The 14141-nt window shown below is 39.8% G+C and overlaps 1 protein-coding gene across 2 annotated transcripts in view; it reads left to right on the top strand.

The window, feature by feature from the left end:
* The first annotated feature begins 802 nt into the window (after window positions 1-802).
* The window catches only part of srbd1 (S1 RNA binding domain 1), a 58700-nt gene continuing 45361 nt past the window's right edge, over window positions 803-14141 (top strand). For both annotated transcript variants that reach the window (XM_031746792.2, XM_039622151.1), the window contains exons 1-9: window positions 803-927; window positions 1282-1346; window positions 2518-2920; window positions 3190-3429; window positions 3974-4140; window positions 4836-4953; window positions 5093-5231; window positions 5425-5521; window positions 5616-5805. In XM_031746792.2, coding sequence (XP_031602652.1) covers window positions 1282-1346; window positions 2518-2920; window positions 3190-3429; window positions 3974-4140; window positions 4836-4953; window positions 5093-5231; window positions 5425-5521; window positions 5616-5805 — 1419 coding nt within the window. In that variant the 5' untranslated portion in view covers window positions 803-927. The remainder of the gene's footprint in view (window positions 928-1281; window positions 1347-2517; window positions 2921-3189; window positions 3430-3973; window positions 4141-4835; window positions 4954-5092; window positions 5232-5424; window positions 5522-5615; window positions 5806-14141) is intronic.

The raw sequence follows: 14141 nt of genomic DNA, 5'->3' as shown, positions 1-14141 counted from the left end.
TGGCCTCCACATTTCCCAAATGTCAGTTCAAATCCATGTCAAGTATGCATTTCTATTGGTTGCAAGTAAACCTCTGACATAGTGTTAGTGTATTTGCTCTTTCATACATTTTCATACATACAGAGGATTGAGACATCCATACAGAATTCAGAAAAGTGAGTAGTGAGAAATGCATCAACACAGAAACAAATATCTATAGTAGTGAGGTATATGAGGTATATGTAGAAACAATAGTAGAAACAATGTAGACACAATAGCAGTGTGTGTAAAAACAATGAGAATGTCTTATATGAGTGAGAATATGCGTCACAGATTTGAGTTCTGCATTAAGAGTAACGAGAATGACATTTCTGCTGTGAGAACTGAGCCAAAGCCATGGAGAAAAAAAAAAAAAAAAAAAAAAAAAAAAAAAAAGAAACAAAAGGAAATGACTACATAAATAGATAAAAGACAAAGGTAAACACAAACAAGAGGATAGCGATACAGAGAATTTATTAAGCTAATTTTGGAAAAGTGAATAGTTTTGGCGCAACAGTAAATTCAGATGATAATTCAGATTGCAAAAGCTGCCCGACAGGACAGGTTAAAAAGGACAAACGAATCTCCTTCTGAAAGGGAAACTTACAATTACATATGCCATAAAGCCAGCTGCAAACATACTCTCGTTTACAATTCACAAGTCACGAAACTGAGACTGTGCTGTACTTGGCCACTCAGCTAAAATGAGTTTGACCACTCCTCTGCAGTATGTGGCAGTGTGCACCTTCCACAACAAATACAAGGAAGAAGAGTCTCTGGCCCTTTAAGACTTTTGGTTGCTGTGATTGGCTCAGTCCATTTTGTTGCAGGAAGCAGTCATTGTACTGCACAAAGTGCGATTCCAGCGCAATAACCACAAATAGTTTGAGTATTATCAGCAGTATAAAGGTATAGTAGGTAGTCACGCTTTATGTCGTGCGGAAAAATTGTGTCATGAATTAAAATGCTTCGTTATGCCAGTAACGTTGCTTGCTTCATCATGTAGCGGCAAATTTGAAACAGCTAACCAACATAACGCCGATTATGTTGTTAGCTAGCAGACACGTACAATTCAAGTTCAGCAAAAATAAATGGTCTTATGGTTGAATACAATGGGCTGAGTATTGTTTAGCGACTTAACTCTCGCCCAGCGGCACTGACAGCCCACTGTTATTGTTAAGCCAGTTAATTTTACACGATGTGATATGATTTTAACGATGAATTTTGATGTAATGCTTCTTACCAAAATACCTTCTCTAACAGATGATGCGAAGACCCCGAGCGACTACTGTCAACGCTGTAAAGTACAAAGATGTGGACTCCGACCTGTAAGTGGTTTTTACTCATTTATTTCACCTACTCAGTAGGGCCGTACAGTATCTGTGGTCAGGAGCAGAAAAATAATGTTTCATTGTTTTCATAACAGGTTGCTTAAAACATTTGTTAAATCCTGTATTTTAAAAGATTTCTCTATTCAATGAAAAAACCCTTGAGAGTTATAAATTAGTGTTCAGTAAGTGAATTACATCATAACTTCACAAACTGAAGCTTAAAAAATGCATTATGTGGTTTAAATCGAAGCTGTTTACGTGATGGTCAATAATACAAAGTGGTGGATTTCTGTATATTCTGCTTTTCAGGATCTTGTGGATAAGATGGCATGCAGACAACAAACAAGTTTCACCAAGTCTAGAGCTAGTCCTTTATGATAATCTAAGTCATAGTCAAATTTATTTATATAGCACATTTAAAACAACAACTGTTGACCAAAGTGCTGTACATTTAAAATAATCAAAACTGATGAAAACATAGGAAGACATGACAGGCACAGGCTAGGGTCACTTAAACCCTAATGTCATCAAAATTGCTAACTGACATCTACAGATATAAACTTACAATACACATTCACACACATACCAGTGTGTGAATGTGTGTGTGAATGGGTGGATGTCTGGATATGTAAAGCGCTTTGGGGTCCTTAGGGACTATTAAAGCGCTATATAAATACAGGCCATTTACCATTACCATTTACCATAGCTTTTTTGCAACAGCCATCATCTGTAATAGTATTAATTCTATTAACAAGATAAATACTTAACATGTATTAATCTATTTTTTAATAGTTACTGTGTGTAATGTGTTTTAAACTTTAATGGACCAATCAGGAAACGGATTCCTAGACAATGACATTAAGGGAAATAAAATAAATTATAAAATGAAGCACTTTTAAAAGTTATATTTGTTCTATTTTAGTTATAGTGACAAAACAGGTGTTGTATTTTGGATCATTTTAAGTTTAAGGCTTTCTTTGCGAGGCCTTAGAAAGGGGTATTACGTGTTAAATGTTAAATATGTCACTAATTGTTCTAGTTGCTTGCATGTTACTAACTATTAATCCATTAAACACCTGTGAAAAACATAAAGTTATTAGAAAGGGTCAAGTTTGGTTCTGGTGTTATAATTGACAGATTTTGTTCTTTTTCTTTACTCCACCATCAGATCTTTTTCCCAAACGGCGAGTAGCGATGAGGATGCTGAGGAATGGAGGCCACCGAAGCCAAAGTCAAAAGCCCCCAACAAAACTGCCAGAGGTACTGCAACTGGTGAAAAGAAAACAACTGCCAAGAAAACTGCAAAACCAAAAGAGGCAAAAGCACCCAAAGAATCTAAAGCTCCCAAAGTGCCTAAAGAACCTAAGCCAAGGGCACCACGTAAACCTGCAGCAGGACGAAAAACACAGGCTGCTAAAAGTCTAAAGGATTCTGAAGCCTCAGTGTTGGCTGGAATGGAGAGGAAAAAACTGGATAACGATTATAGAGCAAAAATAGGAGGAATTCAAACTGACTGTCCAGAGGAAACGGGGGCTGAAGAGAGTGGGACAAGTGTCAGAACGAAGGAAGAGGTAAGGCAAATTTTCAGTGTTTATAATTGCAGCCAAATGAAACATATTAGAATGTAATTATAAGTTAACTTTTGTGACCCATTAATTACACAAAACTGTGGCTGTATTTAAAATATTAAAAACTTATAAAACTGGACAACTACATCAATATTTACATTCTGAGTTGATGTCTGCAGAAAATATCAATGTTCTAAATGTCTCGTGTTTGCATTTTTATGTTTTCTTTCATTTTGTCCTTGTTTTCCTTTCTTTCACTTCTTTTCTTGTAGAGGGTGTCATTTATTGTGTCAGAATCCCATCAGAGAGACAGATGGGCAGATGAGGGGTCTTCACAAGCTGGGCTTGGAGTAAAGAAAGAGGAAGTAGATGCGGAGGATTTTACTTTTGATGAGCCCTGTCTAAAGAAACAAAAGACCAGTGCTGCCTGCATGGGAAAGCCGACTAACTTACCATCATCTGAAGCGCAGTCTTTGAGGAATGAACTCAATATGAACTGGGACTTGATAGAGGTATTTTTATATATTATGTGGGAATTGTTTCTTTTTTTGTTTGTTTTTTGTCAGGTGGTAAAAAGACACCTCACTTAGTTTCAGACATAAAATAAATGCTCTAATAAACGAACAGTTTGAAGGTGACCACCACCACCTGGCCAAAAAGCATATTTCTACGTTCATTTGCATAAAGTTATGACTCAAGAATTAAATTAGGCTATGTGACAGTGATTCGCATATGCAGTTTTGGTGATAAGCTACTGGAGAGAAATGCCACTTCAAAAAAGTCACAACTGCTTTTTTAAATTTAGTGTATTGCATTACTGATGTTTGAAAATCATAAGTATACAAGTAGCCATTCTTTATGCACACTGACATATTTAAAAACCAGTGATCAGTTAATACACACAAAGATCCAGAATTCTGCATATCAAATATAATCAAATGCTCTCTGCTGAAGGTTAATTTGTGTCTTTCTGCCTACCTGCTTAACTGTGTGTGTATATATGCATGTAGAGTAGATGCAGAGTTGCAATTCCTGTGTGTGTGATTCCCCCCCCAGGTGCTGTCCCACTTGACATGTGTGGAGCGATGGGTATGTGCAAACATCATTATGCTGCTTCGTGAGGAGAACACTGTGCCGTTCATGGTGCGCTACAGGAAAGACATGATTAACCACATGGATGCTGATGCTGTTCGAGATGTCCAGATGGTTTATGAGGAGTTATGGTAAGTGAATGTAAGATGTTAAATGAAAACAAAAAAAAAAAGAATCTTATACTTTCATAAGATTCAGATTCACCCTATCTCTAAGGGAGATGGCCTCTCCCATAGAGATGGTGTGAGAAATTCGGCCATTCGGGAGGGGCTCAGAGTAGAGCCGCAGCTCCTCCACATTGAAAGGGGCCAGTTGAGGTGGTTTGGGCATCTGACAAGGATGCCTCCTGGGTGAGGTGTTCCGGGCATGTCCCACCGGGAGAAGGCCACTGGGCAGACCCAGGACACGCTGGAGAGATTATATCTCTGGCTGGCCTGGGAACGCCTGGGTGTTACCCCGGACAAGCTGGAGGAGGTGGCTGGGGAGAGGGAGGTCTGGGCTTCTCTGCTTGGGCTGGTGCTCCCGGGACCCGGCCCTGGATAGGCGGAAGAAAATGGATGGATGGATGGATGGATCTTATACTACTTACACTACTCATACCCTCAATATGTTAAAAGCATGGAAAGACCATTTTAGAATACTGGAATTATATTTGTGAAACCACGTGAGCTGACTGTACTGAGTCCTGCAGCTAGATGGTGCTATATGTCAAGCTTTAAAGCCTGAAATAGTTGCATGTGGCTGATTTGTATTTGTCTGATTTCTGTGTGTTTGTCCTGCACAGTTGATAATCTGTCTTTCTTCTATGTGTATATTTGGTCTTCAGTTCTTTGGCGAAGAGGACTCAGTCTGTGGTTCAGACCCTGAAGAAAGATGGGGTGTTAACAGCTGAACTGGAACAAAACCTGAGGAGCTGCCGTTCAGCTGATGAACTGGATCATGTGGTCAGAATCAAATTTGTATTCCAAAGTGTTATCCATCAATTAACTGTAATAAGATTAGTTCATTCTTGACTCTCCACACATGAAAAGGGCTCTCACACTAATAACTAGCTCAGTCCAGTGTTTGTGTTTTTGCCTGCAGTACTCCCCCTATAAGAAAGGCAGCAAGCTGACAAAAGCTCGCAGGGCAAAAGCACTTGGCCTTGAGGACGCTGCTTCTGCACTGATGAACACACCACACACTCTAGATTTAAGGGCATGGATAAAACCTGGTACTGAAGGTAACTGATAAACATGTGCACACTCTTGTCATGGTCTGCGCTGTTTTGTGTATTGCTTGAATCAGCCAATGATTACCCAATGATTTAAATGGTTATGCAATGCAGATGAAGACACACACTATCACATTGTAAATTCTTAAAGATTTATAGACTCATTTAAAGTACATTATTGATGTGTGTATATGTGTGACAGGTCTGTCATCAGTGGAAGAAGTGGCTACAGGTGTGGAGCACATATTGGCTGATATGATGGCCAAAGATCCTGAAACACTCACCTACGTGAAGACATTGTAGGAATCTGTCTACATACACATAAAATCGAATTCATTTTTCCTGTATCTTCATGACTTATTAATATTGTATGTCTTTCTTTTTTTGTGCCAGATGTGAGAAAAGTTTTGTAAGCATACAGTCTTCTGTGTCTAAGTCGGCTTTAAAGGAAAAGGAACAGGCGAAACCTGTCCAAGGCCACAAAACAAAAGCAGGTCCCGAGCAAAATAAAAACAAGGACATTGACAAGTTCCAACTCTACTTTGACTTCACCTGTAACATCCAACGTATCCAACCCCATCAGGTAGGAAGTTTAATTATCCTTTTGAGAATTGTCTGCAATCTACCTTAAAAGTTTTGTGCAAATACATTTGATAGCAGAAGCATAAAGGTTTGGAGTGTGGTTACTAGCTTAAGATTTAGCTCGAGTGCTTTTGTAATAAACATTTCTCTTTACATTTTAGCTATAACTGCCTGCCAAGCCACCAAAAAAACAAACAATCAGTTAAAGTCCTTTGAATATTTTAGTGTTTGGGATATTTTTATTTCTGCTTTGATACAGTGCATATATAGTGCTGTGAAAACTATTTTCCATTTAAAAAAAAACATTTTAATATTAGACACATTTCACAAGAGTAAATACAAAATAGAGTTTTTAAAGGATGATTTTATTTATTAAGGGAAAAAAATGCCATCTAAACCTATGTGAAAAAGTAATTGGCCCCATTATAAAATCGTGAATTAACTGTGATTAAACCCATTTTTAGGAAAGCTGATTTTAATTCTTCTAGCCACACACAGGCCTGATTACTGTCAAAACTTTTGAATCAGCAAAACTCTTACAAAGAACCTGTTTGACAAAGTGAAGTAGGCTAAAAGATCTCAGAAGCCATCATTTAAAGTCATTGACATCTATCAGCCTGCAAAGGGGTTACAAAGCCATTTCTCAGGCTTTGGGTCTCCAGCAAACAACAGTAACAACCACTGTCAACAAACAGTGGAACAGTGGTGAACCCTCTCAGTGTACCCAAGAGTACGACTCATCCAAGAGGTCACAAAAGGACCCAGAAGATCATGTAAAGAACGTCTCCGCTAATGTTGGTGTTCATGATTCAACCATAAGAAACACACTGGGCAAAAATGGCACCATTGGAAAGTTACAAGGCAAAACCACTGCTGACCAAAACACAACACAAAGGCTCGTCTCACATTTTCAAAAAGACATCTTGATATTGGGATTCATGGCTTCAAGATGGCGCCAGTGTGTACGGTTTGCTGTCTGACTCTGTTTGTACTAGTGTTTCATTTTTTATTTGTCTTGAAAAATGTTAACTTTCTGCTTGTATATGATGGGCAAAGGCTCCTGGCTATAAGATCTTCTCATTTAAAACCTGTTTATCGCAATCGTGGATATCAGGGAACCTTCTCCCCAACATTCCTGTCAGGAGTTCCAGCTTGTCTCCGTTGTTTTCGGTGCTAACTCAACTGAGAGGGCGTCGTAGACGACGTGGGAAACGCAGTGGCTTATTGGTGAGAATGAAGGCTACCTTGGCAGGATTTGCAAAAACACCTCACCCTATCTCGACTGGATTCAACTGCATCAACTACTGGGGCTCTCTGGATTTGGCTTACACCTGTCTGACACTTGTTGTTGGGCTTACTACAAAAAACCCGCGCCATCATCCTCCCCATCTTCCCTCGGGTGGAGTAATCCCTCAGAACCTACGGCCGTTAGGTTTGGCACCGCTGCGCCACCGGTACCACTAAGGATAAGTCTTGTTAATGTGCGATCGCTAGCAAACAAAACTTTTATCCTTATGGGCTTCTTCACTAATCGGGAACTGGATCTAATGCTTGTGACGGAAACCTGGCAGAGAGCCGGTGAGTCCAGCTGTTTTACTGAACTTTTACCTTCTGAATGTGAATATCTTAACGTGCCGAGGATGACTGGGTGTGGTGGTGGAATGGCGGCTGTTTTTACGGAGAAGCTCGCATGCAAACAACTCTTCACGGACTCTCATTCAGGTTTTGAACTTTTGATGTTTGAATTGGGCTATATACAGATCTCCAAAATATCACAAGGATTTTATTCAAGACTTTTCAACTTTTTTAACTGGTATCATGCCAAGCTATGATCAAATATTAATCGTTGCAGATTTAATATTCACGAGGGACAACAAGGGGATTGGAGGGACAACACACATTGTGGCCAGAAACCTTTTAAGTTTGATAGACTCCTTCAGTCTTGCTCAGTTTGTGTCGGGGCCAACCCAGAAACAGGGTCATACGTTATAAATAGACACAATGTTCTTGAGAGGTTTCAGTCTGGTTTTAAAGCTATTCACAACACTGAAACTGAACTTTTAAAAGTTCTTAACAATCTTTTATTAGCCCCTGACTCAGGAGACTCAGCTGTGCTTTTGCTTTTGGATCTGACAGCTGCCTTTGATACTGTTGACCACGGCATCTTGATCTCACGGCATCAAGGGCATTCCATTAGGGTGGTTTAGGTCATACCGATTTGACAGGACTTTCTCTGTGAGCTTTGGAGCTTTTATCTCTTCCTCAGCTCCCCTTACTTGTGGTGTTCCCCAGGGATCTATACTGGGGCCAATTTTATTCTCTATTTATATGCTGCCCATAGGTCTAATTTTTTGAAAATATAACATTTGTTTCCATTCATACGCCAATGACACTCAGATCTGTCTTCAACTGAAGAGAAGCTGTCCTGCTCCACTGGAACCCTTACTTCAGTGTCTTGGTGAAATTAAAGCCTGGATGGCCTCTAACTTCCTTAACTTTAATGACAACAAAACTGAAGTGATAATTTTTGGACCAAGTGGCAATCCCAGCACCTCTCATTTTAACCTGCGCAGTCTTGAGTCTTTTGTTAAGCTGCATGCCAAAAATTTGGGGGTTATATTTGACAGCAATTTCACCTTTAAAAAACAGATTAGCTCAGTTGTACAGCGGTCTTTTTTCAAACTGAGGCTTTTAAGGTGCAATCATTTTTATCTTTTAAAAACTTTGAATGGGCAATCCATGTTTTTATTACATCCCAGCTGGAATATTCTAACTCCTTATATGTTGGAGTTGGCCAGACCTGCCTTGCAAGACTGCAGTTGGTCCAAAATGCTGCAGCTCGTCTTCTGACATGAACTAAAACACGTGAACATATTTCCCCGGTGCTTGCCTCTCTTCACTGGCTCCCTGTTCACTTCAGAATTAACTTTAAAATTTTATTGTTGACTTACAAAGCCCCTGAATGGACAGGCTCCCGGGCAATTGTCTGACCTCTTGCAGTGATATGCGCCCTCTAGATCTCTTAGATCAAATGAGCTTTTGCTTTTAGCCATACCAAGGTCAAGGCTAGTTCACAGAGGCGATCAAGCATTTGGGGTCGTAGCGCCTAAACTGTGGAATAGTCTACCCCTACACATCAGACAGGCTCCTACTGTCAATCTTTTTTAATCTCATCTTAAAACGCATTTGTATTCACTGGCTTTTAATACAGTATGAGAGGTATTTGGTGTTTGGTACTAATATTATAAGTTATTTGGTACTATTTTTTTGTATTTTTGTACAGCACGTTGGTTAACGTTGCTCTTGTAATTAAATGTGCTATATAAATAAATAAACGATAATCTCACAGACATTTGGGAAAATATTCTGTAGACTGACGAAACAAAAATGTAACTTTTTGGGAGTTTTGACTCCTTTTACATCTGACATAAAACTAACACTGCATTTCATAAAAAGAATATTGTGCCAACAGGCATACATGGTGGTGGAAATGTGGTGGCCTGGGACTGCTTTCCTGCTTGAGGACCTGGGTGACTTGCTGTATTTGATGAAACCATGAATTCTGAATCCTGAATATCTGGCCATCAGTTTGTGCCCTGAAATTCAAGTAAACTTGTGTTACAAAGTGGGACAGTTATCCGAAACATACCTGAAAGTCCACCTCTGAATGGCTTAAACAAAAAAACAAATTAAAGGTTTTGAATGGCCTAGTCAAAGTCCAAGCTTAAGTCCAATTGAAATTTTTAGCATGACCTTAAATACCCTTCAGTGTAGCTCAGTTTGAACAATTCTGCAGAAAAGGGTGGGCTAAAATTGCTCCACAGTGAAAAACAAACAAAAAGCATGACAGTTTGCTTTATTTGTAAGATACATTTACTCTGCTCACACTTTTTCTTGTGCCTATTTTTTACCTTGACTGTAATTACTCCTTCTAACACCTTAATTTTTATGATGTAGCTAATGAGACAAGTAATAACACAGCCATAAGAGAAAATGCATACAAAACAAATAAACTTGAAAAGCAACAAATAAGTCAAGTCTTCTTGATGATCATAAAGGTCATTTACAGCTGTGGAGTGTGTTTTGACTACCCTAGTTCTCAAATACACACACATGCACATAAACATGAACAAATGCACACCATCTGCTTGTGTCATTTCTGTCTTCTTAATGCATGCCACTTCTGAATGCTAGCCATGTCAGTCACAGTTAGCCTTGTCTGTGCCTTCATATTTAGCCCTCCTGCATCTTGCACCACATCCTCTGCTCCCCCTCTGTCCCTCTAGTGACTGGTGGGTTACTCAGAGTTGGGCCCGGGCCTCATGTGTCACCACAGCTTCCATCATCTGCTGTCTCTGCCACACCACACTCTCTGGCAACCGCTCTCTGCCCTACAGTCATTTAATCGCATACGCACATGCATACACACACTTGCTCACACACAAGCGCACCCTGTGAGTCCCCTCATTTTCTCTTCTTAACATATGTGACATGTCCCCTGCCGACATGCCATTGGATTAGGGAGCTTTGATTGACAGGCGCTCTCCTGTAGTGACAGCTACTGCTGCTGGGCCCACAGGCGGACAAAAGGACGGGGAGAAGGAGTGGGGGGCAGTAAAGGAAGGCAGAGCATGGACAGATGAGTGGTGCTGAGGTGCTTCCGTCACTTATCTCTCCTGCTTCGCTCTACTCTGCCTCCCTCTTTTTCTGACTAAACGTCAGCCCTCCAATCCACTCATCACCTCCGCTTTGCGCCTCTCCTCCCCTTTCTATGCAAGGCCTTTAATTCGATGACTCGCCTTTGTCACGGAGCGTTAATCCACAGGCTGCTGTGACCCTGCAAGCTGTCAGATTCCGGCTAATATGAACCTTTTCTAGCCGTCAAGTTGGCAGTTAGGGGGAGCAGGTGGGAGATGTGTTTTGACAGGAGGCATGTGTGTGAGCACACACTTGCCCGTTTGCTTTAGCACATTTTTATTAAGCCCCAGCTCTGGTGGTTTGTTAAAAATAAAGGGCAAGGCATTGCATTAAGTGTGTGTGGAAGTTCCACTCTAGATCTCCTGTGGTGGAAAACAAAATTAGGTAGCATGGAAAGTACATCTTCAGAATTTTAATTTATTTAATGAAGTAACACATAAAAGGCATTCTAAGGTTTGGTGTTGGTACATTTTAATTCAACATCAAAGTTAAATACATTAAGGAAAAGAATTAAGCAAGAAGGTAACATCTGAACATTAAGTGTTCACCTTGATTCAAAAGTACGGGCTTGAAATGACATCTAAGTTTAATTCTAAGTCCATAATACCAGATATGGTGGATGATTTTTCTCGTGCTGCCTTTTAAAATCCATGTCACTGATTTTTATGACCACATGAAGTGAAGGAAAAGAACTTTAGAATTTGAAACCTTGGTTTGGCATTTTTCATCTTTTCTTGGGAAAAGGTCTGAAAATATAAACAAACTATAGGAATAATTGAGTACTTCAGTACTTTTTGTTGTCTGGTTAATCAGCTAATGATTTCAGGCACAAAAAATCCAACTTTTCTTATGATTTCTTATGAGTGAAAATGGGGGGGGGGGAGTACAGTGATGTATTGTAGAGTATATAGACAAAAGCAGAATTTGTACAGTTTCAACAAGCTCCAAAGTCAGTATTATTTTATCCTTCAACACAGCCTGAACTCTCTAAGGCAAACTTTTGTAGTCTTCAGGAATAGTTCTCCAAGCTTCATAAAGGACATTCAAAATCTCTTGTTACTGTTTCCTAATGATATGACTTTCGGTTACTGTTCATCTGCTGATAGTTTTTTGCGCCTGCCACTTCTTCTTTTGTCCTTCACTTGTCCAACTTCCTCAGTTTTGTAAGAGCACACCACATACCAGGCTAAGCTGTGCCCTCTTTAGCTCAGATTTAATTCCGACTAACATGATTTGAGGCCTTCTTTGAAGGGTACACGTTTACCTTATAGCTATTAGCAGCTGCTATGCTCTCGAGTATGCCAGGGAAGATTTGTTAAACATGCAGTGGGCTGTTTTTAATGCGATTTGCGCTGTGATCAAATGGTAGTTCAGCGCTCCAGTCTGGGGCTTGCCTGCAGAGAAGCTTGAGTAAATGGAACTGTTTTGTCAATTAAACACTTGTTTTTGATGGACAGGCGGAGAAAAACAAACTTATTTGTATGTTCACATTTTCTACTGCAAAATTGTTTTTGTGTGTGTGTGTGTGTGTGTGTGTGTGTGTGTGTGTGTGTGTGTACATGTGGTATATTTGAGTTTATGTAACAGTTTTAATGCCCAAGATGCTCTGAGGATTTTATAACTTTGTACAACTTGCGGTATATTGAATCAGATTCATCAGTCAAATATAAAATATGTTATTTTGCCACCTGGGTAGTACAAAGTCTGCGTAATCAGCGATTACGAGTGGACGTCAGGTGTCCTGTCTCCTTCCTCCCTCACGCTCTGTACCTAATGTATTTATTCGCTACCTTTACCTAAACCAAGCGACATATCACCAGTAGTGAGAACATGTCACTGTGCGACAGTGAGAATGGGAAACTTTCATCCATGTGTTCCTTGCAAAGCTTTTTTAAATGAAATCAAACTGTGTAAAGATACTTTTGTTTTATTATTCCATACACTTTACTGGTTGTTTATCCAGACCATTATATGCCCAGTTTTGTATTTCTAATCCGACTGGCCTTCACTTGTATAGGAATATTGAGCATTCTACTGACAGCTTTGTTCAGCTGTTATACAACCACATTCATCACTCATATACAACGTGTCCTGTGTGTGTCAACAAAGTCAAAAAGTCTGCAAGTTGGCTCCGAATATGTGTGTCTGTTTGTTTATCCTTGATATGTCGGATGGATAGATGTGTTGATGACAGTATTCCTCTAAAGAAAGGGTGAGAGAGAGAAGGAGACAGACAGAGTATAGTTGTTGGCTGACTGCCCTCCCTTCAGGGCTGGTGGGAGGAATAAGGGGCATCTAGAAGAGACGGTCTGTCTGGTCTTGTCAGGGTTTGGCCAGTACTTGGTTACCTGTCACTCTGGGCCCATCTAAAACACAAACACAATTCTCACTCTGTCTCACATCACCCTTCCTTCCAGATCACCCTGTGTGTCCCATCAGTGACCCAACTCAGATAGAAACTGAGAGAAAGTGAGTGAAGCACCAGACACTGGTGTTTATCATCATTGAGGACCGTCATCTGCTATAGAAAAAACCTGAGCATGAACAAAAATTGCTGTTGGATGAACTTAGATCTTTTACTTTTGTTGGCACCATAGCTGAATTTGGAATACATACCAACAACAAGGAAGATGAATTTAGTGTTTGTTTGTTTTCCAGAAAGCTGCTTTCAGCTGCTCCCTTATTCACCAAGGCTTGCCACAGCACGTATCTCTGCATATTTGATTTGGAAGGGTTTACACCGAATACTATGGAGAGATTTCTTTTTTCTCCCTTTAGGTAGTGATATCAATAAAACCTTAGAAGCAGCAGCTAAAATTCTGGTACAGTTGAGCATTTTTGCAGTTATTTATGAGAAATACATATTTGAATTATATCTTTATCATACATTATAGTGTTGTGTATAAAGATAGAGTGTTATGTTTATCTGTGCAGCTTCTATTTACCTAAAGTGTTATGAATTCTTGAATTTCTGAAAGCTTAATTAATCTTTTCTTGTTTCTAGTTGATGATACACATGTTGATCCCAGACAGTATCTTATGAATAAGCCTCAAGTACATGTCAACACTATAAAAGTATATGTCATTCTTAATTACCCAAAATAATTAAAGCCCAAGAGCGCAGATTTAACAAGGCTTTGTTTTGTATTTACTGCTTTAATTTCACTCATGGGCTTTCCTAAATTCCAAGAAAAAGAAGTGTTTTGCCTGCTTTTTTTAGACTACCTCTTAAACTTTAGTTCTTTGATAAAGATTCTTTGAGAAATCTCTTCATAGTCAGTGAGGCAGCCCTGGGGAGAAACATGTCAACACAGGAGAAATCTTAACTTTCATCATTATTTAAGCAAACTTGCTGCATTAATCCGTGTCTCTGCCATGCCATTAGCTGTGTTTTATATTTTTATTTGTGTGTGTGTGTTGAATATGGGCGCATCCCTTCCGAGGGTGCTGCTGAGTGGTAATGGTTGTGGCACCGTGTGGGTGCGGGTGGGGGGAAGGCCTTGCGGTCTCAGTGCTGATGGTGGCATGGTGGTGGCATTTGTCAGCTTGCTTCTTCCGCTTGGGCTCCAGATTGACGTCTTGTTTCTTGGCCCTGTTCTATGGCAGGCTAAAGGTTCCCCACTGAAAAGGTCAGACACT

Source organism: Oreochromis aureus, linkage group 13 (genome assembly GCF_013358895.1).
Source record: "Oreochromis aureus strain Israel breed Guangdong linkage group 13, ZZ_aureus, whole genome shotgun sequence".
NCBI classification, from domain to species: Eukaryota; Metazoa; Chordata; class Actinopteri; order Cichliformes; family Cichlidae; genus Oreochromis; species Oreochromis aureus.
The sequence above is the reverse complement of the archived record's forward strand: the minus strand, read 5'-3'. Positions and strand labels throughout refer to the sequence as shown.